Genomic DNA, 25,466 nt, shown 5'->3' on the forward strand with positions numbered 1-25,466 from the left:
GTGGGACTGCGAAGTAAGGGACGCCATCCGCAAGCGCCAAGCCGCGTGCAGAGAGCATAGGAAGGCGCAACGGAGCGGGGACCTAGGTCGCACACAGGCTGCGTGGGACACCTACAAGGGATGTAAGGCACATGCGGCAGCCCTGGTGCAGTCGCGCATACAGAGGCTGGACGCAGGGTTCATGGAGACCCTCAGGGAGTCCGGACGAGACGCTCCTCGCCGGTTTTGGGAGCGAGTTAAAGGAGTACTGACACGAAATTTCAAAGCTGAGATAACTATGTAAATAGCTTCCTCTGTATGTGGAGATATCTCCCAGCAAGTTTCGACAGTAACTGTTGAGTATAACATATTTTAAATGAATTTTAAACTTTGCCCTCATGAAAAAACTCAAAACGGCCAGCCTAAAGGAATCGGCATCAGCATGATGTCATGTAATACAGACCTCAAAACTGTCGACGTCACGGAGGCTGTGACGTAGCCCATGCCCTGCGTGTAGCTGCTCGGCGCGCAATCCTCCCTGTTCTGTGGCGCGCACGACTCTTTTGGCCGCTGCTCACTGCGCTTTGTGCGTCGTTACGAAAGTGACTGCTGGAATTGTGCTGCAGTCTCCTCTGACGCCCAGTTCTGCCTGAAGTTGTGCCTCTGCAATGTCGAGATACTGCGCGGCCAGCGACTGCCAAACGAAATCGAAGCAAGGCATAACTCTTCACCGCTTTCCTCCCGACCCGCAACAGCGACTGGGGTGGACTGAGTTCGTCCGTAGGAGCGGACGCGGAAACAGCTGGACGCCGCATCGGCAAAGTCTGCTGTGCTCGCAGCATTTTGCACCGAGCTGCTACGTTCATAACCATACATTCCTGAGCCAGTACAGCCCGCAGGCGTTGCGCATACTCGAACATGGGGCCTTGCCGACAATCTCCGCATCGCCGAGTGGCACCACGTCGGGGAGTGAAGCAACATCTCCAAAACAACGTCGCCTCGAGGTTGGGGGATTTCACGACGCCTACGAGGCGCCTGCCGAAACTCCGCAGGCATCCACCAGCGCAGATTCTGCGCCTGCTCATTCAGATGCTTCTGAAGACGTGCAGTACAGTACAAGCTACGAAGTACCTACGGCGTCCTGTTCTACGAGCTCAGGTATGTGCGCTCTCACGGCGCTGTTTGTATGGGCTTGGTCAATCGCTCACACAGCATACGAGGCAGCGTAGGCTGTGCAGGAGCTGTTGCTTCTCGCGCTGCGGTGAGCAAAAGTAAATAATGGTTTTCTCCTACCACGATTCGACGTGCTGTTAGGCGAATTTAGCGTTGCCACTTCGTCATTAAGTTTAATGCTTCGTTGGCTTTGGGTTCCAGGGAACTACGCTAACAGTATAGTGATGCTTTTTTAGCCCGAGTGGCGGCATTTATCGAGTGCCAAAATAAAGTGGCCATTGCAACAAGTGGCCCACCGGTTACCAATTTTTAGCGCATACGCAGATGTTCATGCCAACAGTACGCTCGTATTAGCTAGATAGCTGAGCATGAGTGCTGTGAAGCGAACTTGACAGCATTCACTTGGGAATGAAGACTGTTTTGTAGCAAATCCAAGAGGGTACTAAAAATGAACTGTTCTGCGAATGTCACAAAGCAATTAAGTATTTCACTTTTCTGTAATTGCGGCGTTGGCCGTACGAGTACATATGGGACCTGAGATATCAGATAATCCAGGTATCCGGGCTCATTACTCGTTTTTTTTTATTTCCAGGCGCAGATGTTTCTTTGGGAGCTGCTACTTGCTTGCCTGTGCACGTGCCATCAGGAAGGGCAAATTCTGATGCCCAAACTCGGTCCACAGCGACTCAAGCAACACTGAAGCCCCAGATCAGGAGCGTTCGTGTTCAGGCAACGCGCACGACGAGGGAAGTCGGTACGTACCATCTCACAAATAGCAAGCAAGTTTTTGACAGAAGTGGTTGGTTTATTAATGCCAGTGGTCCATCCTTACGGATAGCAACTCAGAGATCTGAATGCTGGAATTTCGTTTCAGCTAGATAGGTAATGCAGATTGTAGACACCTTATCTGACAGCAAAAGTGTGTAATGCAGCTTTTCTGTGAAACCACTGTGTGTTGCTCTGCTTTGATGTTTTCCATTTTTGGTTGAGCCCACCTGCAAAGGCTACACTTATGTTGCATTACTTTGGCTGTATGATAGACTGCGAGGTTATTGTTGCATTCACTGTGGTAATGACAGTTCATCACTTGTGAACCACTGCTCTCTCAAATACATTGTGATCATCACATTTCCTAAAGCACAGCATGTGTAATAACTACCGTCAACATTAGTGCTGAAAACCTGACATCACACACAAATGTGCATTAAGTCAATGTGTTATGATGACTTTGTTTTATTTTCAGCATGCCAGACTGAAATAGGCATCCCGGAGCTTGTCCTCATGAAGGAACTACGGGAACAGTGCTCATCACCGGTGCCATCTGAGCCATCTTTTGCATTTGAAGATGACCCGTGTGATTCCACTTTCGAAGCACCTATTTCGGACAGCTCAGCCAGGTGAGTGCACACTTGAAGGGACACTGAAGAAAAACTACAATTCAAAAACACTGATATATCGCTCTTACACATAGATTTTGTTAAATAACATAGAAAATAGTGAAAAAGTGAAGACAGGCATCACCGCTAGTGGCCACACTGCGCAACTTCCACTAGAAGGGGTTAAGACTATGGGACTGATATTTTGACAATACGCCTTCACCTGGATGTTTTTTTAGGGTAACGTTTGATTGTCGAAGAAAACAAAAAAGAAGGCAAAAACCACTATCATAAGAGCCCAGCCAATAGATCGTGGGGGACCCTAAATGCCAAGCAGTTAGTTTGTTTTGGTGCAACACTCGCCCAGATAATTGTGCAGCCGCTGTACATTGCCTCTGTGCATTGCTACCTTCATTGTGACCCTCTGTGTGGTTTGCCTGCGCTGCTAAAAATACTGTGAATGCTTCTTTCGGCTAAGTACAGTATTTTCAAGCGTATGCACCGGCTCCCCTGGCTGCCACTTGATGGCACTACTTGTCCACACTTACGGCGGTACCACTATGTGAGGAGACAATAACACCAACAGTCGCCCGCCCTAAAAGGACAATATGTTTTTCTTCCACCAATCATCACTACTGATCACGGGTCCCATGAAAGAACATTTTGCATAGTGGTCCTGAGCAGCAAAGGATGTGCCAGTTGGAGAATGCATGACTGATTTGACCGAAACTGACCAAACTGCTTGGTACGTGGTAGCATTATAGTGTGCTATAGGGACCGGGCAGCTGGACGGGTGGCACCACCACTCTGCACTTCCCTCGTCAGTGGACTGAGCCGGTGCATTGGACTGCACCGCCTCCCATTGTTTTTGTCATGTTTGCTTTGGTGCTTTGAATGTTTTGGTGGCGTTGTAAGCCGACATGTGTGATGAAACGAAGTCTAGCCAGATGTGTTGGGTTCTTAGATGAAGTAATCACTACGTAAACTTGTCGGACGCTTCTAAAGTTGGGTATCGGCTGCAATGGCATGAGCGCTTTTTGCAGCGATCTGCGCTTGGCTCCACCCGTTCTGAGTACACATAAAACAACTATTATTAGTATTATTTTCTTCTTAAATACACTAACGGCTACGCAAACTTGTTGGATGCTTGGAAGGTTGGGAGTGGGCTACATTGACACGAGCGCTTTTTGCAGCGCTCTGCGCCTGGCTCCGCGCTATCTGAGTAGGAATAAAACTATTAGCAATATTAGCATTCATTTCTACCACTTTAAATTATCTTCACTGGTTTCAATGACTACGGTACCCACGCCAGCCTTAGCGCTGGGATACCTCGATACGTGTGCTTTGAAGAGAAAGGCACCTGCATATGAGATGGATTACCGTGTAGCCGTAGAAATGTTGCGGCAGTTTACACTTTCTGTGACCGTGAGCTTTGTGCCTTCGCTTTTGGTAAGCGACACTGTGACAGCATGGGAGCCTGAAAGCCGAAGTGGAAATCCCACATTTGTGGTGGTCATTTTATCAAGAGCCAAAGTTATTCACCAACTCAACAGCCCAAACTACAACCCATCCCTCCTCCCCTTCCCGTTTTACCACCTGCGTAGAATAAAGGCTGGCACCGATAGTTAAAAAATGTGGCAGTGTTAACGTCAGCCGGTGTTTTTTAATGCTTAAGTATTCTTTACAGAGTACCTAAAAAAATCGTGTAATGCCTGGTGAAGACACCAAAAACGCGCAATTAGTTGCCTCAAATATGGGTGCATCAGCCAGAGTCCTCCAGCAACAGACACATTTCCGATACGCTGGAAAAAGTTTAGATTTGGAGAGGGGGGCATGGAAGTTCAAAACTAAACAGCAAAATCATCTAGCCATTTACCAACTAGCCAGCAACCATTGAAATTCTTGTAAACTAATGATTCTCCATGACAAGCAATAACGTTCTACTATCATGCGGTATTTATTCTATCAACGATTCCCGATGACTGTAATAAGAGCATTTCTGTGAAATTAAACACGTTTCAGCCGTAGGCAATGAAGTTACGGAAGCGTCGTCCATCACAATTTCTCTTTTGAGGTAAATCTTACAAGACACCCCCCAACTTTGTCTTTTGCTTGTGCACGACGTCGACGCTGTTTCGTCATCAACTGCCAGAGGCCAGCGCTGCAGTATTCCTAGATCGGTTGCACACACCGGCTTTGTGGGAGCATTTAGCTGCAATATACTCCTCGATACGCGAAACTGCATGCAGGCATGGAAAAATTGCATGAAGCAACGAACTTTCACTTCCAGCTTGACTTCCAGCTTGGCGCATTGAGCGTCGTCTGCTATTTGTAAATACTGAGTATGGGCGCCTCGTAAACATCACATCCACGCCCAAGATTTACCGATCTGAAAAGCGCACGTGGGGTTACATACGCTTTGCAAGCCGCTCCGCAGAAAAACGACAGAAAGCCATGCACAACTACGCTGCGCTAAACGCCACCGGCATTCCACTGACGAGCGGTTCGCCACGGGCGGCGCTGTTCGCTGAAGCGACGGTGGTGCCATACAACGGCCGCCTGGTCCCTATACATCACTGCTGCCGCACCTGCTTCCGGTGTATCATCACGTCAACAACAGCTGCAGGAGCCACTGTTTGCGTCATGGAATTGCTGAGAGGGGAATTGGAAAAGGAAAGGCGTTGTTTCATTAGCAATTGAGGCATCTTTTGGCACTGAATCAATGCTAAACTTGCTATGGAAAGGGCAGACTTTCATTTGAAACCAACTTGCTCGTTGCCTACAGTGTCTAATAAATTTGTTATGCTTTTGTGCGCATAGTGTATACAAGTGCTGTATGTTTGACAAAGCTTACAAACCCTTCAAGGATAACAATATATATGTATGTGTAAGATGTACAATTTCTTTTACTTTGCTTTATTTTCTGCGGTTTTTCAGTGCCATCCCTGACAGCCGCCAATCCGCAAGAAAATTTGTGGTGTATGAAGACTGCCTCATACAGCTCTTCACCTCGTGCAAGCACTGTGGGTTTCGCACAGTTCCAAGCTTGACGGTAAGAGACAGCTTCAGGAAGGTTTTTTTTCTAACATGCCCTTGCAATATTGCTGGGCACTAGGTGTGTGTATGTGTGTGTGAGAGAGAGAAAGGGAGAGAGAGAAACCCAACAGTCTGGAATGCCAGAGTTTCATACAGCAATAATAAAAGAGGAATGTGGTGTAGCGAACGTGTTCCACGATGGACATCATGGGTATAAGTGGGCTCAGACTGGCAGACTAGGTTGCTGACGAAAAGTGCTGTTGGTTGTATTACGCAGCCAGTTCAGTTTTCATCATGGTTTTGTTTGCACGTCTTTGCCAGTCTAGGTAATATGCGGCGTGTTGGAAAGGAGCGGTCAGAAATACTTTTGATTTTGAACTCACTGTCGAACGCATGCCAGCAGCATGGCGAGGGGAAATGTTCTGCATCCGAACATGCAAGCGGGGCGGGTTGTTATTTCATTGACCACAGAGCATGTGACAACTTTGACTACGAATTGGAAGTTGCAATGCCACTTGCGGGGCAGGGTGTTTTATTTTCCAAAATGACAAAAGCTGCAAAACATGCTTGCCAGAGTCAAACTTTTTCATCTGCGGGTTGCAGGTTAGTTGAGTGTTCCGGTTTCGGGCTGAAATTACTTTTCCAAGCGTAAGGATTTTCCTTTTTTTAGGAGAAAAACCTAATGGAAACATATATGCACATATACACTTCGAACATAACATAGTGAACATGTCTGGCAAGATTCCACTCCACACATCCCTGACAGCCTCAGAACAGAGAAGAAAAATGCCAACAAACACATTCTGCACACAGAGGTTGTGCCTTCGTCTCGCGATTGCAACTGATTAATGCGAACTTTTGGTCCGTAAATAGACATGTGAAACGGTTCATAAAGCTCATGCGTTAATATTCTAGCATTCTTGACTAGCTCGTGTAATCAGAAATATACAGTGTAGGTGAAAGTCACGGATCATTTGTTGTCAATCGTTAACCTTTGTCTCGTCCTCGTCACGATGCGTAGTCAGGGGTACGTTAAGGGACCGTGCAGATAAAATACAAGTTTGTTTTATTAAAAAAATTTCGTGTTTTGTAGTGCCCCCAGTGCTTGTCCAGCAGCAAACAATGCCGTATTCACTGAGAAAATTGATCTAGGTCTAAATTTTGATTCTTCCGCCAAATCGTGTGTTTTCGTGACGTCTGCAATAAAGTCATAAGTGTGCATGTTTAAAAGAACTTCCATTGCATCATTCGCCTCCGCACTGTGGGAGCAGGATGAGCAGATGGCGTCATGCTGATGCCAACTGTGAAAAGGCATCGGTTCTGAGCTTTCTCGTGTACGCTGATGAAAATGGATTTAAATATGTTGTACTGAATGGTTACTGTGGAAAGTTGCTGGGAGACATCTCCATATACCAAGGAAGCTTTTTACCTAATTGTCTCGGCTTTGAAATTTTATGTCAGTACTCCTTTGATTTCCCTGATGCAAAAGAGTTGTGGATATCTCTTTTCAGACACTTGGCTCTCTTGCCATTGTTCGCACCATGTGCCATTGTGGTGTGAAGGAGTGGCGTAGCCAGCCGATGCAGGCCAAATACGCCATGGGGAATGTGGAGCTGGCTGCAGCCATAGTGTTTACTGGCTGCAGCCCCATGCAGATCATACGATTCCTCCAGAATGCTGGAATATGTTGCTTCTGCGAGAGGACGTTTCATCGCCTGCAGGCTCTATACCTCCTTCCGGCTGTAGACCAGGTAATGAGGTCAAGGTGCAGTCGTAGCCATTTCGTGAACTCATAACTGCAACCATTCTGTTTTTAACCTGTTGCAAATGTGCGGCATTCTTTAATGGAGTGCTGCTTTGTCAATCCAGGTTTGGAAAAAGCAGCAGGTGGCACTTCTGGAGGCTATGAAGGCGTCGGGAACCGGGGCCAAGCTGGCAGGAGACAGCCGGGCAGATTCGCCGGGACACTGTGCTAAATTCGGAACCTACTCGCTGCTTGACACTACCCTGAATAAGATTGTTGACGTCAAGCTTGTGGAGGCAGGTGGTCAAGTTTTTCTTAATCGGCTTACTGGTGCTTCTATCCAGCATGCCAAGTCTTTTGATGTATACAGCTGTGCACTCTCCAAACACTAGTCTTGCATGACAGCATCACAGCTAGCCAAGAAGATGCAGGCAGTCAGTTAAAGCAGATGTGCCTTTTCCGATAAGGCACAGGACTTTTGAAAGCGGTTAAAGGGACGGACAACCGATTTTTGTCTTGTATATGTTCTCTAGCTCATATGAAAGCCACCGTTTTATATAGCCCGGTAACCACAAGCAATGTTTAAACAAATTGGCGGAAATAATTTTAATTTGGCACCAAACTTTCTGAAATAGGAGGGGTGGTGGTTCGTAGTGTCGAAACTTGACACTACAAACCCGCCGCGGTGGCTCAGTAGCTAAGGCGTTGCGCTGCTGAGCACGAGGTCGCGGGTTGGATTCCCGGCTACGGCGGCCGCTTTTCTGAAGGAGGCGAAAAACAAAAACGCCCGTGTGTACGAGATTTCAGCGCACGTCAAAGATCCCCAGGTGGTCAAAATTAATTCGGAGCCCTCCACTACGGCGTGCCTCATCGCCTGCGTTGCGTCGGCGCGTTAAACCCTACAATCAATCAATCAATCAACTTGACACTACAATATGTGTTCCTGTCACGTGACCTGCAAACCTAGCAGCTACTGTAATTGCTGAAACGTTTATACACTTATTGAAAGCCTTCTAACACAAGTATTTGAACAAGTTAAAATTGTATATGTGTTTTGAAACATTATTTTGAAAATTTTACAGACACGTCTCCCGCTTGCGCTGGGTTGCTCTCGGTGCTGCTAACTGAGCCTCCGTGCCCGGAATCAACGGCAGCGTTCAGTAAACCGACCCAGTGAAAGAGCTTTGACGATTCTGCCTGAGTCAGGGGCGTTTGTTCTGCCAAAATATTGGATTTCAGTTTCCAAATACACCAACAGCAGCTTAAAAAAAAAAGATCGTGTCTGGGGAGAATCGAACTTCCGACCTCCGCAATGTGAAGCCAGATTCTGCCTATCGTCCGTCCCAACAGATGGCGCCTTCGTGCAAAATAGACTGGTGAATTAAAAAAAAACCGCACACAAAGGAACAAGCAACCTGCGATTGTTTTTTTTTACCTGGGCACAAGTTTTTAAATATCGCTTTTCATCTCTCATTTAGACAAAAGTATGTTGCCGCGCTACTGTATGTCAAGGCTGCCAGCATGATTTTTTGGGAAGACACATACGGCTCGTAGATCAAACAATTCGATTTAAAAAGTTCTAGAGTGTTATCCGCAAAACCGTTTCTCGTGTAGGTGTTTCAAGTGATGCCCTTTCATTTGGGATAGAGAATATATACTCGACAAAAATCGGTTGTCTGTCCCTTTAAGAAAATGCATGACGAGATGAAAAGCAGGCTTGGAAATGTTTTGAAATATTGGGACATTTAAAACATATGGTGGAATATGTGAAAATACAGTAATACCTCGTTAACTCGAAATAGTAAAAACCGGGAAATATTTTGAGATAAGCGGATTTTCGAGATAAGCAAAGTTGCACGAATTACCACGAAATGTCGAGTTCTTTGCAAAAAAGGCACTACTTAGCAGCTCTTCACCAGCGGCTTCCAATTTTGCTTTTCATAAAGGTTTTAAAGAGAAAAAGAACACACAGGAGACGATCACGGGCTGGGTTTTGTAGCCCTGCAATTTTACTTAGCATAAAAGAACTGCGTAATGCTGGTCTGCTTTGCGGTCGCACTTGGGCCTAGTAAGAAATTTTCTAGCTGCCTGACGCATATCATCAGCCGATCTTCCCCGCCGCTGCACTCCACCTTATTTCACAGCAAGCGCAGCAAATTCCCCTTTTCGGCAGATGTCGGCACCTCTCGAGGAGGTTTGTCGTCATCGTCCCCCCGTCTTCGCCGTCCCCTCCTTTTGCGGCTATTTCAACGATTTCGGCGTCCATAAGTTCTCCAGTCACGCGCGCATACTGCTGTACCTTTGCGCATGTCTCTACCGTCACATGACGTGCCGCAGGGTTGCGTGACGAAGTTCATATGCCTCTAGGCTCAGACTTCACGCTTGGGGAAAACATCGGCTTTGTGATAGGCGTGGCTAAACCAGAAAGAAATCGAGGGACTTATGCGCGGCAGCATCGTACGAATCTTGTGAAACGGTCGGCGGCGGCGAAATTTTCGTTCCCCTCTCAGTAAAGATTTCGAGATATCCGCAGTTTGACCCAAAAATACTTCGAAATAAAGGGCTACGAATACATGGGACGTATAGGAAATGGTTCGGTGCCTCGGAAAATTTCGACTTAGCCGATTTTTCGAGATATCCGAGTTCAAGTTAACGAGGTATTACTGTGCTTCTCTCACAGTAACGTTTCGCAGTTTGAGAGCTCTATGTAACGCACACTACAAGCTGTAGCCCTTGCTGCGGGCACTTTAGAAGCAATAGAAAAAAACGGGCTTCGTGGTGAATAAGGCCCACCCTTTCCGTCTTTATTTTCAGTGTTTATTGTCAGTGTTTATTGCAGGTTGGCAGTGACCAGAAACATTTGAGGTGCCAATGTCTAAGAGAATGTTCTTATTTGCTTTGAAATGGCAAAAAATAAGAGATCAGTGCTTTTTTGAGAGGTTAGGGGTGTGTGACAATATGTTGATGTTGTGCCTGTCTTGCCTTCATGTGTTACATTGGTAACATTCCACAGAGTACGGAGGTGCCATCAAGCAACCACATGGAGCTCGAGGGACTCAAGAGGGCTCTGAAAGAGCTCACTGACCATGGTGTTGTTGTCACTGAGGTAGTGACTGACCGGCATCCCCAAGTACGGAAGTATTTCCGGACGGAGCAGCCTGATGTTGACCATCTTTTTGACGCATGGCACGTCGCCAAAGGTTGGTTTCACTGCTGTTCTTGTGGTTTAAAATGGTGTAGGCTGGTACAGCGGTTGGGCAGCCTTTGGTAACAGCTTTTTTTTTTATCAACAGAGAAAAGGCTGTTCATCTAAGCAGAATTCATGCCTAACTCTTGCTCAGCATCTTTGCTCTGGAAAAGGCCAGCTAGGAATAATGCAGGCTAAAATTTTAGGAGATGAAACACCATCTCAAACATGAAAACCTTGTAATTTTAACACGAAAGTGTTTTATGCCCGGCTACACAAAGATTTTGGTGACGTGGTATCCGTCACGGTAGTGGCGTCTCCAGAAAAAGTGGCATTGATGCGGCGGCGCCCGGTTTCAATCCCACGACTCTCTGGCCGTTACGGGAGGTACGCGGTGCTCTTCCGACTGCACTACGAACAGACGCGTGAATGGGACGACAAACGCACCTTATAGCCTTCCTTTCATAGGGTGCTGCGTGGCCTCTGCAATCTGCTGCCTGCGCCGCGCCAGCGCGGCGCCGGCAGCAGATTGTGGAGACCATGGGTGCTGCATCATGACACTAATGAGCGCCGACAGTTGGTGGCTGGATGCCAGCGCCTACGTGTACGGGGGACGCGCATTGTAAGCTGCGGAGAAGCCGACTTGCGCATGTCGCGCTCGTCACCCAGTCCGCTGCTTCTTTGCTCCTTTCACTGCAGCGGACCGTGTGTTCAACAAACGATTCGCTGACAACCCGTTTGTTTTCCATCGCAAGGACGATTTGCGAGCACCTGTGGTTTCAGTCGGATTTATGCAACGCTCCGGCGCGTCTAACGGTGCCATTCTGACGAAATACAAATAGCAACGTGCAAGTTCATATTGATGCACAGTGAACATTCAGCTGGTCCTGTGAATGCACATTTCACTTTCATGTTTTACTGGTTCCTATGGAAGAGGAAACAACCACATTTTTTTCTGTTTTCCAGGGTTGAAGAAGAAGCTTGCGGCAGCTGCAAAAGTCAGGGGCTGTGAGACCATAGCCTTGTGGTCGCACTCCGTTGTGTTGCACATGTACCATGCCGTAGTGGTGGGTGCAGGTGATGGCGAGCTGGCCGTTGCTGTGTGGCTGTCCATGCTTAATCATGTGCAGGACATTCATGACGGGCACAGCGAGCTGTACCGCACCTGCCAGCACGGACAACTCCAGCCACGCAAGTGGATTTACCCAGGTTTGACTTCGTTCCAATTCTATTTCATGACTTTGCCCCTACACTATTCCTCCGTGCACATGAGCAACGAGTGTTTGCTTTTAGAAACAGAAAACCATAAGCAATAAGCATAGCCTCGTGTATTTTACAAAGCCAAACGGATTGCGTGCTTCCCAATGCGAGTGAGTGGTACGCCTGCAGTGCCCACATGTCGCAAGGTGGGGCCCTGATCTGAACCGGGATCACACAACCTTATCTGAATTCGAAAAAGGCTTGTGCCTGGTTGCCAAGGCAACCAGTGTTTGAGATTGCCAGGTAATGACACTTGCACCAGCGTTGAAAAACTCAGAGCCGCGGCGGAGCACATTTTGCCAACGTTGCAGCTTTCCACCACGCGTCGCCCCAAAATGAACCATTCACGTGACTAAAGCGCTGGGAAGGCTATCGATTAGGGGAGAGTGGCCTGAGTAGGAAAGGGCTTGGTTGGCTGGTCCGGGCTGATGCGTTTGGCATTGTAAAAATACAGGAGGCGATGCAATAAGTATGGGTCTCTAGGCTGCTGATGAATCGTGTACAGTCGAACCCTGCAATAACGAAGCCGCCGGGGAAAGCCAGAAAATTTGCTTTTGTGGGAATTTTGTTGCTGCGAGAATGAAACAAATGACCGGAAAATTGGCCACAAACCAAAAATGTATTTCCCGAAGTCGGTTATATTACTTCGTGAGCCTTACCTTGCAGCCAACGTCACAGTTCAGCTCTCACTGTACAAGTGGTTCATTGCTAGTCGTCGTCCGCACCCAAGAACAACGAGGTTGTGTCAAACGAATCCAAAACATTCCATGGGTTCACCTTCTCTGCACATTTTTTGCCCTGGCCCTCGGCACCGAGTATGTCCGATCATGCAAGCGAAGCCCAGCTTCTTCTGTTTACAAACTTTGCTAGACAGAGTGGCACCTCGTTGCACCAGTACTGTTTAGAAAACTAAGTGAGCACCGCTTTGTTGACATCCAGAAAGGCCACATCCGTCACTGTTTTGTCTTGCACACGTGCGCTGTTGAGAACTGGTGGGATCCTTGCTTTTCAAAATGGTTGAGCTAGCTGCAGGCGTTTCCAAATTCGTCGGCGCTATCCTCCCTTTATACTCCCTTCCTCCACTTGGGCCACTGACTTGGGCGACGATGGCTGCATTATCTCGTAGCGATAAAAACCTCCACTTTTGGGCTGGCGAAGGCATTTTACTGAGAGCAAACATGCCAATCGCCGCACACAAACAACAAACGCACGCGCGCTGTTCAGCGGTAGTGGGCTAGCGTAGCCCAAGCCAAAGCCGCGACTTGAGTCACCATGTGTCGGTGGTGCCGCTGCGAGGCTGCCTCCACGGCTGCCACCACAGCGGCCATGCAAGCGTGCTCAGGGTTCGCACAGGTCCTTGAAAACCTTGAAAACCCTTGAATTTAGAAGTGTCAATTTCAAGGCCTGGAAAGTCCTGGAATTTTTAAAGGGTCCTTGAAAACCCTTGATTTTTCTGGAGAGAACCAATGGCCCTATCTTTTCACAAGAGTTTATAGTGTTTGTCGTGGATTTTAGGTGTTAAAAATGTAAAGAAACATTGTAACAATCAAGTTTCAGTGTATTGCATGAAATTACGAGTTTGGTGGATTGTCATTATTACGAGTCAACATTGTGAACAGCATTCCTCAATAGAATCCATGTCATGATACAATCCAGTGAAGGCCAGCTTCTCTTCTCTATCTTGCATGTTCTATTTAGTCTGTGGACGGCCGCTCATTGCATGTTTGCTGTGCCTCATACGCTCCATCTGCGTTTGCTTTTACGTGCAAATGGTGGACGTGTACATAGTTATTCCTGCCTTGCAGCAACACTTGCTGATTTAATTTCAGCTCATATTCTTGCTGACAAAGCAGAAGATGCAGGCAACATTATGAAGTTTTGAAATCAAACAGCCTCAGCAAAACACCAAGAAAAAAGAAAGACCTCTAAATGCCAGCTGTCAAATAAAAAATAAAACTGGGGGAGCATTCACGAACCCGTTAGCGCCTATCTAAATGTGCACTAATGTGCTTGGGTATTGGGCAATAACGAAATTTCGCACTGTGTTGAAAAAGTTGTAAATAATCGCAGATAAAACATTAGACGGCGGCCTTGAAAATGTGTTTTCTGGTCCTTGAAAACCCTTGAATTTTTGCTTTTGAAGCTCGTACGAACCCTGGTGCTGTGGCAGAAGTTTACGCACTTTGAGTACAAAAAGAATGCATTTGACCATTTATTGAACACAGTTAACCTCCAATGGGTAGGTAAAATGCTGACCTAACTTGCACCGAATTTCGTTAACGCGGGATCAGTTTCCAAATTTGTTTCATTGCCTTGAGATATAAAATACATGGACGTCTATGGATGTTCGCCGGGGATGCGCAAATATTTTGTGCCGCGGGATTTTGTTATCGCGGCGTTTGACTGTAATTGGAATTTTCGGTTCATTAGAAGTGGTGTGCTGCTCCAGGCAATTTTGCCTGCAAGCCAGTGGGACGAATCGTTTGATCATTGTAAGCTAAAAGCGAGTATCCTACCACTGCGCTACATTTTGAAGTCTTGCGATCGCAGTGCCCCTAACGAATTTTACCCGTTTTTGGCTTCACTTTTGATGTATCAACGGGGTAAGCGTTTGAACTACTCTGTGTTGCAGTTCACTCTAGCGATAAGTCCCAAATACCATTGCAACCCGCGCTGTCTGCTCAACTTTGCGGCTAGTTATTGAAAATGTCTAGTTATCGAAAATTGTTTCTGAAACTTGATTTTACATACGTGGAACTATCTTTCATTTGGTTTTATTGCTGCAGGAACAGATGCATATGACAAGCTGCGTTCCATCGTCAGCACGAAGCGACTCCTCGACGACATCCGCCAAGTGTCGCCGAATTTTCAGACTTCAGGAGTGGAATCGTTTCATGCGATTATTAATCGCTTTGCGCCAAAAGCATTGTCGTTCTCCAGCGCTGGAATGGAGGCACGGTAAGTACAATAAATGTAGACTGATCATGTTATCTGAAATGCAACGCACGTAAATAGGTAATAAAGTGGAGCTGGCCAGCACGTCCAGATAACATTTATAATATCTGAGCAGTCAGTTGTGGGAAAGCCAGACCTACATGGTAAAGTTGACTGCAGCTTAACAAAGTTAAAAAAATTAAGCCCTTTAATGTGGGCAGGACTGTGGAGGCACAGTAAATGTACAAGCATGCAATGTAACCTTTCATCGTAGTGTCGTACCTGACTGACCACGGAAAAAAAAAAAAAGCAATGGTTCAGAGTAAAGCCATGGACACGAAATCATGCGTCGCGTGAGTGTCGGCATCGTTCGGCGGCACCACGCCAACCCGCAGGAGAGGGCGAGTAACTGCAAGAGACCGACGAAGTCACACGTCAGCCGCTGCGTCAATGTGTGTTGGGGGACACATTTGTATGAACTCTGTCATCATTTAATAGTTATTTTTGACCGTTTATGAGCAGTTATTCTGGATTGCTTAAATGCAGTAATCAGGACCCTAGATTTGCCCTAAAAAATACACTTGCCTTATTTTATTTATTGCTACGAATGCTTGCGGGCCAATTTTGAAATCCTGCAAAATGCATTTCAAGTTATCACCGTCAAATCTGAACATAATAAGGGTGGTGGATAAACAAAAATGAACTTCGGACCATTTATTTCCTTGCAACTTGGTGCCCTACCTTGATGTTATGTGTACCCGCCGCGGTGGCTCAGTGGCTAAGGCGTTGCGCTGCTGAGCACGAGGTCGCGGGTTCGATTCCTGGCCGCGGCGGCCGCTTTTCTGATGGAGGCGAAAAGCAAAAACGCCCGTGTGTACGAGATTTCGGCGCACGTTAAAGATCCCCACGTGGTCAAAATTAATCCGGAGCCCTCCACTACGGCGCGCCTCATCGCCTGCGTTGCGTCGGCGCGTTAAACCCCCACAATCAATCAATCAATAATGCTATGTACGGACTGCGTAAGAAAAACAAATTTCAGCGCTGCCTTGCTACTGAGGTTAGAGCCGAACGTCAGTTGTAGATGAAAAGGCAAGGTACTCTGGCACCCTTTGTTTACCCTGCAAAAAATGGCTGATAAAACGCCCACAGCAAAAAAAAAAAAAATTACAGCGAGGCCTTGCCAAGATTCGAACCATGGACCTTAAAAACAGAAGCCAAGCTCACAGCCTCTCAACCACGCCAGGACACGGGCCGGATGTCAAGAATTCGATGTACTAAGCTAGGTTGCTATCGAATATTGTCAGGTGTGTTTTATTTTGGCCGTATGTAAGCAATATGGGCAGTGATAACGCTTGCTTCTTATACACAGATCTCGGAGGCGGGCCCAATTATGCTAGTACTGCAAGCGATGTAACCAAAGCTCCCTTATTTGGGTCAAGAAGAGCTATCGCTCTCCTACGCTAGCCACGGTAGCCGCGAATGGAATGGAATGCGCGGCTAGAATTCTGGCACTGATAACGCTTGCTCGTCATGCACCGTTCTTGCAGACAAGCCCCTTGATGCTAATACTGCAAGCGATGTAGCCAGAAATCCCTTATTTAACTTGGAAAAGGTTATGGCAAATCCCCGATTTCCCCGATGAGAGCCAAAGAAGCCACGAATGAATGAGCGCTTTAGAAAAGAAATAGCTTGCAATTTGTCTCAAGGAAGCCGATTACCGCATGTTAAAAAGAAATTGGTTGTTTTCTGCTAAAAGGAATGACCCAAAACCAGACGGACAAGAAACCCGGACGCTGCTGCCCGCTTTGCGGTGCTTTCTCGCACCGCGTCGACGCCGATATCTGGCGAGCATATACATCGGCCTTTTTTTTTCCTTAGTGCTGCCACAGCTTATACTTGCCAACCTGAGGATTTTAATCATAAAAATCCTGTGACCAAGTTTACATGCAAGGATTTCTAACTTGTCTTGTTAGCCACACAATAGGATTCCAGATTGTGCCGTTTGTATGTAATGCACTTGGGCAGAAAACTTGAATTTATATCACCCCGAAATTCATATCAGCCACAGCCGTAATTGAGATTCTACTGGGTACCAAGGTTTTTTGCACACTACATTTTGTGAAATCTGTGGCGGAATTTCTGAAATTGTAAAGAAAATCTAAATTCGAACATTTCACTAAGAATTTCAGAGACTTAATTGGCATGCAATGTGCTGTTTTGCATGACAATTTGCCACAGGTGTACACTGGCGGCCCTGCACTACAACGAAAATGCGGGTAGAGACCAGGCGGTGACCAAGGCTGGGGAGCCGCGGTGGCAGCTGAACATGCCCAAGGCTGGAACTGGGGACTGCACTGTGGTTGCAATCAAGAAGCCACCCACCTACAGTGCGTATATATTGGCATTCAAGTTTTGAGGGTGACTGCAGTGAAGTGCAGCCACTACCTGGCTATAATAACGTTTCCCACTCTGCATGGGGTCATACATTGATGCTACTACCCCTTCAGGACCTGCATATCTGCTGTTAGAATGGCCACTTGCAGTAACCATTGTTTGAAGGTTAGCGGTTCATTCAAGTCTATCAATCTTCAAAACTCTAAAAAGGTGTCATTGAGTGCTGCACTATAGCTCAGCTGTAATGTAACACTGGAGTCGGTGTTTGGAAGGGTACTACACTTGGCTGTTGGCATTAGTGTCTCTCTGTTACAAAAGCATCTACTGGCATTCTGTGCAGAGTATGTGGCACGTCTTCGGGAAGCTGTGGATGAAATCCTCATCACTGGACCTCCACCACCTGATGATGTGTTGGCTGGGAACTGTGTGCTACCTGATGAGAGCTCAAGTGCCGCTGCGCTGCTGGGTGAACCTGTGGAAGAACAGCCAGCTGTACCAACCACTGCCGAGCTGAAGAAGGCGCTTGTAGCAGCCCGCATGTCACGATATGGATCAACATAGGCAATCGACAGCGTCTTCTATCAGAACGGGCACCATCTTTCAAAGTCTCCTAACAATTTCCATCATGTTGAAGGTCCAGAGGATTGAGGCCCTCAGAACATTCTGGCTGTGCAGAGTCTTTCCACGAAGCCCTTGCTCATGTGCAGCCAAGTAGCCGGTCCCTTTGTCAAATCGGCAACCAGGTACAGACCGACACACCGTTCGCACCTCCAGGTGCGAACAGGAGGTGTCTGTTGGGGCAATATCATCGGCGTACATCAGGCTGGGTAGGCGCTGTTGGCTCGTCCTCCCCTGCCCTATATAAGTCCGTTCAAACCGAAGGGATGTTCCACTTCCTTGGGGATGAACATCGTCTGGCTATGGCTTCCTTTTCCAGGTGCCTGCCCCTTCTCAAACATGGTGTCAAACCTATCTCTCCATGCCTGGCACTGCATTGGGCTTAGGCGCTTCAGTAGGATTGCTGTAAAGCCGCCCAGACCTGTCGCTGTGCGAGTTTGGATATGGATTAGGACACATTTCGATTGTTTCACTTACCGACCCAAGGCGCTCCCCGAAATCTTCTGTATTATGCGTTCTGGCCTGCCCTTTCCCATACGTGCGTGTCTCTGCATGGGTCCTGCAGAGTGCATTCATGCTGCATGTTGCCTGAAGCAGGTTCTTTGTTGATCACAGCTCCAATCCCACACAGCATGGGCTCTGTGCTGTCCACCTCTGCAAAAGGATCTGTATCTCTTGGTGGCCATATTGCTGCTTAAACCTGGCATGTTTGTGTAAGCGTTGTACATGTTGCCAGAAATTATGGAGTGCCCCCTGCCTACTCTTTTCGAGTTCTCAAACAAATTCATGTTTACTTGTCAGATTCTGCCATTTTCTCTGTAGCCGTCCCACGGCTGCTTGCAAACTGGCTCAGGTTGTTAAACCCGTACTGCCATGTAATCTTGTCGGCGTGCTTCCTTCCTCTCCTGTAGTGCAGATGGGAAAGCTGTGTTCCACCAGCTCTCCAGACCATTCTTGGTAGGTTGGTTTTGACCTTGCTTTGTCTTTTTCAAAGTCTGCATCTGTTTGACCTACTTCAAGTACTCCACCTCAGGACTTTCTTGAAGCAGTTAAGCAATCTGTTCCACCAACTGCTCTTGTCGGAACACTAGCACTGACCCTCCTTCCACATCTTCTCCCGAATATAAGCCGCAGCCGGTTACTTCCTGGACTTCGGGTTTCAATTTTGTCAATCGTCATTCTCGTAAGCTTCTCATGAGGTCTGGTGACATCACTGCGAGCTCAATGGCTGATGATTGCTTTCCTGGCGACCAGGTTTCTTACCTCTCACACTTGTGTTGGAGGTTTGTGACGACCAGGTGTCTATGGTGTCCAGCAGCTCCTGGAAATTTCTGTCTCGCATCATTACGGTCTACTGGGTGGCTGTTGCAATTCCCTAAGAGCAGCACCTGGTGTTCAGTTTGAAGACACTTCACGTTGTCTCTTAGGCACTTCTACAGCTTCACATTTTACTCCCTGTCGGCCTGTCTGCACTACATCGACCCATCAAGACACCTGCCAGCCACAGATGATACGGCATTCTAGGTGCGCTCTCAAACACCAAAGGTCCCATCAGAGCAGTACTCCGACTCTTCCTCCTCGATACGGCATTCTAGGTGCGCTCTCAAACACCAAAGGTCCCATCAGAGCAGTACTCCGACTCTTCCTCCTCATTTCCAGCCCTCCTGTTGCACCCTTACCAACTCTGTTTTCACCAGGTAGCTCCCAAAAGTACGATTCTGCCACTGTGCATAACCAAGTGCTCTCCCTCCAGAGCTTAAAAAGTCTCCTCCGATTTGCTTAGGGATCTGCCGCCCTCCTCATCTGCGTCTATTTCCGGTTGTGCGGACAAATTCCACTTGCAGTCCCAGCTGCCGATTCAAAGCCTGGACCAATGCGTTCCACTGGTGAATTTTGCTTTGGGTATCCTTTCCTCCCCTCCATACTTGGGATTGCATAAAGCAAGTAGTGGTTCTGTGAGAACTGCTGTACCCTCTGGCTAACCTTTCCCCTCAGCCACTTCACCTACACCATCAGCCGCCGCCTATTTTTCCCAGGTGCCGCTCCTGATTACTGTGCTCCTGTTGTCGTGTGGTGAAGTAGTGTGTGTGCCATTTGCGTTGCAAAAGTGGTGTTCACATGTTCCCCTGTGGACATGGCAAGATTGGTCTGTTCTGGTGACATGCTCTATGTTATTGCAGTATGGGGTATCTGCATGTGCAAATTTTGTTCACGTGGGGATGTGAGTGACCTTGTGGGTTTTTATGAACTGCACAAAAGAAAATTAACATGTGGATAATTATTTTTGCATTCTACTAATTGACTTTTCAGTGAGAGCTATGTTTGGGTTATTATCCTTGTTTATACATTTCCAATTGTTTGGAAACCTGCCACAGAGTTCCTAAAGTGTGTGTTGTTACCCAGTTTATTCTTGCTAAGGGGAAGTGGGTACTTGGAAGAAAGAATGGAACGCGCGAGTCATCTCTGAGGTTAACTTGGCCTGCATAAAGTACCACCAATGTTGGCAGTATTTGTGCATTTGCACCTTATCTCCCACTTTCTGAGAGGCTTCCTGCCATGTTTCTAAGCCATTGCAGCTGTCTGTCACTTCCTGCAGCCAGCTTTATGATCAACACCTGTGTGTCGATGTGTGCACATTTTGTTCAGTATTGCAAACTTCTACCTCACCTGTTTTTTCTTTTTCTTTTGCTGTAATAACCAGTGGATCAGGACTGCGGGGGCTTTCGGGTCTGTTGTGTTTTTTTATTACTCAATGTTACAAAGTGAGAGATGGGTGTGGGCCTTTTTTTTACAAAAGTAGAAATAAACTGGCCAATGAGTCCCAAGAAGCCACCAGCACCTGCTCCAAAATATAATACCACTGCCATCACTGTTTCGGTTATCAGGTTCCTATTGTCACCTTGATACTGATATGCAATTTTGTTATGAATGATCACACCAGAACTTTGAATAAACTTCATTTATTTCTCTTCAAAACTCGGGGTACTTAAATCCCGTGTATGCTTCCGATGGGAAGGTGTCCCTGACACTGCTTACCACACAGCTGGGCAAAGGGACCCGGCGGCCCGCACCCAGGACGTGCCAAATCCACCGCACGAACTGGCGGTACGCGGTGTACCTGTAGCGGCTGAAATGAAAAACACGTTGCAGCAGTTGCCGCAAGGCCAGGAAAACCACACTGCTTTGTTCGCAACAAACCAAGTATCTGTTGTATTTTCTTTGCTTCCTGAGAAGCTCTTTTCAATGGATCCTTCTGATGGGTGGCATTTCCACGTAAAGATTGCGAGTTTTCATTTTCGAAGGTTAGTGAAAATTAAGCAGTCTTTAAGGCGACGGTATGTCAGCGAGTTGGCCAGGATCTATAGCTTCTGTATAAATGTACTTTTGCTTGGCCGGGATAATTCTCTGTACATGGATGACAAGCTGGCGAAGCTTCCTGCACAGTGCACGGCCTTCCTAAAGGTTTATCTTTCATGCATTCATGTTCCTAGATTTTATTTTATTGGTTTATTTTTATTCGTTGTAATCATAACTCCGAGGCACACATACCCCCCAAAAAAGACACAATTGCATGCGCCAAGTTCCTTTACACTTTATTTTTTTCCAATGCACGCCGCTCCCAGTGGGAACCGAGTGCTCCCCGGGAAAGCCAATGAATTTTTTTAAACGACAGACGATAGGTGTGGACGCCAATGACTTTGCAAATTAATACTGCCGTGAGACACAAGCCTTCCGCCTGAATAAAGTTACACGCACAAATAAATTGGGCGTCTAAATCACAGGAAGGGACACAAAGAGCTTTGCGCCTACATGGAAGTGAATAGGCGAAAATAAAGCAAAAGCAAAAAAAAATGCAGAAAAGCCATATTACCTGTGGATGTCCATGCCGTCCAGGAGTGCTGGACGGTTCTCCATGAGCGCATAGTACGCGATTTCCAGCGCGTGGATGTTGAGGCAGCCGTCCCGAAAAGTCTGGTGGGAAGTTATGCACTTCTCACCCTCCGGCACCCGGGCATCCACGCGCGGGATTTCGCGGCAGCACCGCGATTCTGAGGAGCTGGACATTGTGCGGCACAGACCGCACTGACACCTGCGAAGATTGCATTTGTATACCTTATCCAAGTTCAATGCAAGCGCGCGAGCGCACTATTTGGTGTACACATGCTACAGCTGCGCCGATATCTTTATGCACGATTTTCTTTTTCGTCTGCTTGTTTACATCCCATACGAAGTCTAGGCCGCCGTGGCAAAAAGCGAAAAGAACAAGAATAAAGCACACCCGTTTTGCATGCGGCACGCGCGCACGCGTCCATTGTATTGCTCCCATTTCATAAAATCCCACCTGCTTGAAAAAAACAGGCCTCGTTTTTAAGAATGTGTACGAAGTTGCTGCGCATCGACAGCCGTGGGACGCTACCAAAAGGAAAAAACATTTCAAAGAACACGCACAAAGGTACCGAACGCGAAATCACCGGAGTGACTAGTTAGCATGCACTTGAAATTCAAATAAAAAAGATAGGACCTACAGGAAAGCGGCGTTATGCTGTTTTTTTTATTAGTATTATTATTGCCGGCTGTACATTTTGCGTGAAATAAATCAGCCTACAGGTTTCGTATAACCGCGAGTAGCTGACTTTTCGTGGCAAATAACGCTGCGGCGCGGATCGGCAGGCATGTAAACAAAGGCTTTGCACACCGCGTCACAGCTTATTCTACGGCATCACGTAATTGTCTGGTCCAAGCAAGATTTGTTTTTTTGTTCAGCACAACATTTCTGCAAAAATTACCAACGCTTCGCACTTCCGTATCTGGCAGTGCATAACGTAATGTAATCTTACCAGTCAGTGTTTCCGAGCCGCCACGCTTCCGGGTCGTCGTGCTGGACGGCTTCGTTGCTGTCCGACTCCTCGCTCGCCAGCGGGTCGAACTTAAAATGTTCGGCCGCGCGTACACCTACAATGTCAACGTCGTCCAACGACCACGAATCGTCTGAGTCGGAAGACGACATGCCGGTGAATGCGCGCCGCGCCGCTCGCGCTGCGAACGTCACAGTTTCTGTACTTACGTCATGGGCTCTGGGCGCCTGCTACCACAACAGTGACGTCAAGTACTAGGTCCTGTCATGGCGGCCGCTTCGCTGGTGTTTGAGTCGAAACCGAAACTGACACGTATAAAGAAGGCTGTAACTAATTATTTACGCTGCTGCAGACCATTTAATGTACCATTCTATGATCAATGGGGTGGTAGCCACCCATTGCAGCAAAAAAAACGCAACACGAAATTTTCGTGTCAGTACACGAAACAACACGAAATTTTCGTGTCAGGAGCACAGCGGGTGCTGGGCCTAGCGTCCAGTCGCTGCGAGACACCCCAGAGGGGCCAGAACTCCAGGGAGCGGCATGTCTGCCCATCCTAGAGAGGTGGGCACGAGGCCTGCAGGGGCCCGTCACGGGACAAGAAGGACGGCAAGGACCAAGCTGTAGAGATGGTCAAGCAATGGAGGAAGCCCCCATAGCTGGTAGTCACGACGTGGACCACTTTTCAGATGTGAATCCTCCCGAGGACCATGGGAAAGCTGAACTGAGGCGGACTGTCACAGTGCAGGAGCTGCAGGTGGCGGCAGCCCGCATGGACGGAAGGACGGCAAGTGGCAGCGACGGCATACCCGCCCGGCTAATTCAGCTCCTCGGCCCAAAGGCGTTGATGGTATTGGCAGAGGCCATATCCATGGTGCTGCAGGGGACCGTTGTGCCGCCGAGCTGGCAGGTTAGCCGGCTGAAACCATTGTACAAGGGAGCAGGGGACAGGCGGGACCCGGCCAACTACCGTCCAATCTGTGTGACACAGGTGCTATATAGGGTAACCATGCAGGTCATCAGACAGCGCCTCGAGAGCTGGGCAGAGATGGAGGGGGTGCTGGGGGCTCTCCAGAATGGGTTTCGGAAGGGCCGGCGCATCGAGGACAACCTTTTTGTGGTGACGCAGTGTATTGAGTGTGCGCTGCAGGAGAAACGCCAACTCCTCGCCGCGTTCCTAGACATTTCGAAAGCCTACGACACAGTGCACAGAGACATTCTTGGTCAGCAGCTGAAGTCACTGGGTCTGGACGAGGAAGACGTGAGCCTGGTGAATGGACTGCTGGGGGGCCTCGCAGTGAGGGTGGAGTGGGAGGGACATATAACGGGCCCCATTCCCAACGAGAAGGGGCTACGCCAGGGCTGCCCGCTCTCACCCCTGCTCTTCATGCTCTACATAGCAGGCTTGGAGCGGCATCTGCAGGTCTCGGGCGTGGGCTTCGACGTCTCCTTCAAGCGTGGGGGGGAAGAAGTGCGGAGGCGAATCCCGGGGGTCATTTATGCCGATGACATTGTTGTGCTCGCGGATTCCGCCGAAGGCCTGCAAACACTGTTAGACATCTGTGGCCAGGAGGCAGCGACACTGGGACTGCGCTTTAACCAGAAGAAAAGTGCGGTGCTTGTGGGGGGGGAGTGTGACAGGGGGGCGGTGTGGACGCTGCAAGGAGGCGAACTCCGGGGTCAAGAGTGTACTAAATACTTAGGGGTCACACTGACGGCGTCCCCCGGTTACCTAGACTGCCACGAGAAAGATCTACGCCTGCGAGCAGCTAGGGGCCGGGGAATGATGACCAGGCAGGCCCTCTGGTCCTTCAACCGTTTTGAAGTGTTGAGGGGTCTCTGGAAGATGGTCGTGGGTACCAGGCCTCACATATGGCAACGCGGTCTTGTGCCTGTCTACAGGGACAAGGGAGGCTCTTGAACGGCGCCAGCGGGAGGCGGGAAGGATGGCGCTCGGTACCCACAAGGGGGTCGCCATAGAAGGCATTCAGGGAGAGCTTGGGTGGTCCTCTTTTGAGGCCAGAGAGGCCATTGCCAAGCTCTCCTATGAGGTGCGCGCCTTCCGGTTACCCGAAGACAACGTGGTGCGATGGCTCCTGGACTACATGGTGTATCGGGAACGTCACACGCGCTGGTCCAGGAGGACTCGGAAGCTGAGGTCAACCTACGGGCTCCCAGCACCGTGCCTCGAGGGTGGCCAGCCAGCCATATCGCCCAGCGCCCTGAGAAAACTGGCCAACCAGCGGGAGGAGGCGAAGTGGCGTGAGGGAGCGAGTAAAAAGGTCACCCTGAAGATATACTGCCGTGAGAAGGGGACAATACGCAAGGCGACTTGCTATGATAACTCGCGAGGCAGCGACTTGCTGGCGGAGGCGCGGCTGGGATCCCTGCGCACCAGGGTCTGGCGGAAGAGGACGGGTGGGACACTGCCTACGGAATGCGTGGCCTGCGGTGTGGCGGAGGAGTCGGAAGAGCACATCCTCCTACACTGCACGGCCATAAAGCCAGCACCGTCGGCCGCTACACTGGAGGAGGCGCTCGGCTTCAGAGCGGCAGGCCCGCACAGACCACCAACGGGAAGTGCAGCAGATGACGGCGCCACCAGCCCTTCCATGAGCCTGACGAGCGGGGAGACATCACGAGAGGAGAGGACGAACGCTGCAGCGGGAGCACCGCATACACCAGGGGGCAACGCCGTCCAGGCGTCCAAGCGGCGCCTAGAGGACTGGTGGCGAATGTCCCTGGCGTGTTGGAGCCAGTAGGAGTCGTAACTTTGGTGTTTTCGCTACTTTTGCTACTTCGTATTTTTGTTTTTGTATGTGTGTTTAGTGTTTCCTTTTTTTTACCGTGTGAACTTTACGTGAACTTTGGCTAGGCACCCATCACGGTTGCCGCCCGTTACAAAAGGG

At 48.5% G+C, this 25,466-nt stretch overlaps 3 protein-coding genes across 3 annotated transcripts; 2 read left to right on the plus strand and 1 right to left on the minus strand.

Moving 5' to 3' along the window:
* The first annotated feature begins 206 nt into the window (after positions 1-206).
* LOC144138287 (uncharacterized) lies at positions 207-20,704 on the plus strand. Its single transcript, XM_077670482.1, has 11 exons — positions 207-1,137; positions 1,745-1,906; positions 2,396-2,549; positions 5,466-5,580; positions 7,076-7,315; positions 7,434-7,604; positions 10,322-10,508; positions 11,462-11,704; positions 14,542-14,713; positions 16,928-17,076; positions 17,424-20,704. The coding sequence occupies exons 1-11, from the start codon at positions 648-650 to the stop codon at positions 17,642-17,644; spliced, it is 2,304 nt and encodes a 767-aa protein (XP_077526608.1). The 5' UTR covers positions 207-647; the 3' UTR covers positions 17,645-20,704.
* LOC144138289 (uncharacterized) lies at positions 20,646-22,949 on the minus strand. The gene is made up of 3 exons (XM_077670484.1): positions 22,540-22,949; positions 21,573-21,791; positions 20,646-20,828 (listed from the first exon to the last, which is right to left on the minus strand). The coding sequence occupies exons 1-3, from the start codon at positions 22,707-22,709 to the stop codon at positions 20,672-20,674; spliced, it is 546 nt and encodes a 181-aa protein (XP_077526610.1). The 5' UTR covers positions 22,710-22,949; the 3' UTR covers positions 20,646-20,671.
* Positions 22,950-24,376: 1,427 nt separating this feature from the next.
* Positions 24,377-25,441, plus strand: LOC144138288 (uncharacterized). The gene has a single exon (XM_077670483.1). It carries the CDS (start codon positions 24,504-24,506, stop codon positions 25,317-25,319), a length of 816 nt encoding a protein of 271 aa, XP_077526609.1. The 5' UTR covers positions 24,377-24,503; the 3' UTR covers positions 25,320-25,441.
* The last annotated feature ends 25 nt before the right edge of the window (positions 25,442-25,466 follow it).

The sequence above is a fragment of the Haemaphysalis longicornis genome, unplaced genomic scaffold (genome assembly GCF_048455015.1).
Source record: "Haemaphysalis longicornis isolate Haplotype H1 unplaced genomic scaffold, Haemaphysalis longicornis Haplotype H1 scaffold_5, whole genome shotgun sequence".
NCBI classification, from domain to species: domain Eukaryota; kingdom Metazoa; phylum Arthropoda; class Arachnida; order Ixodida; family Ixodidae; genus Haemaphysalis; species Haemaphysalis longicornis.

Bases quoted from the DNA above. Each gene is read 5' to 3' on its own strand.
- LOC144138287 (XM_077670482.1), top strand. From the start codon at position 648: ATGTCGAGATACTGCGCGGCCAGCGACTGCCAAACGAAATCGAAGCAA. The intron at 2,550-5,465 runs GTGAGTGCACAC...GCGGTTTTTCAG, and splicing joins ATTTCGGACAGCTCAGCCAG to TGCCATCCCTGACAGCCGCC. The intron at 7,316-7,433 runs GTAATGAGGTCA...TTGTCAATCCAG, and splicing joins TCCTTCCGGCTGTAGACCAG to GTTTGGAAAAAGCAGCAGGT.
- LOC144138288 (XM_077670483.1), top strand. From the start codon at position 24,504: ATGGCGCTCGGTACCCACAAGGGGGTCGCCATAGAAGGCATTCAGGGA.
- LOC144138289 (XM_077670484.1), bottom strand. From the start codon at position 22,709: ATGTCGTCTTCCGACTCAGACGATTCGTGGTCGTTGGACGACGTTGAC. The intron at 21,792-22,539 runs GTAAGATTACAT...CAATCTTCGCAG, and splicing joins CGGCTCGGAAACACTGACTG to GTGTCAGTGCGGTCTGTGCC. The intron at 20,829-21,572 runs GTAATATGGCTT...TTTTCATTTCAG, and splicing joins GACGGCATGGACATCCACAG to CCGCTACAGGTACACCGCGT.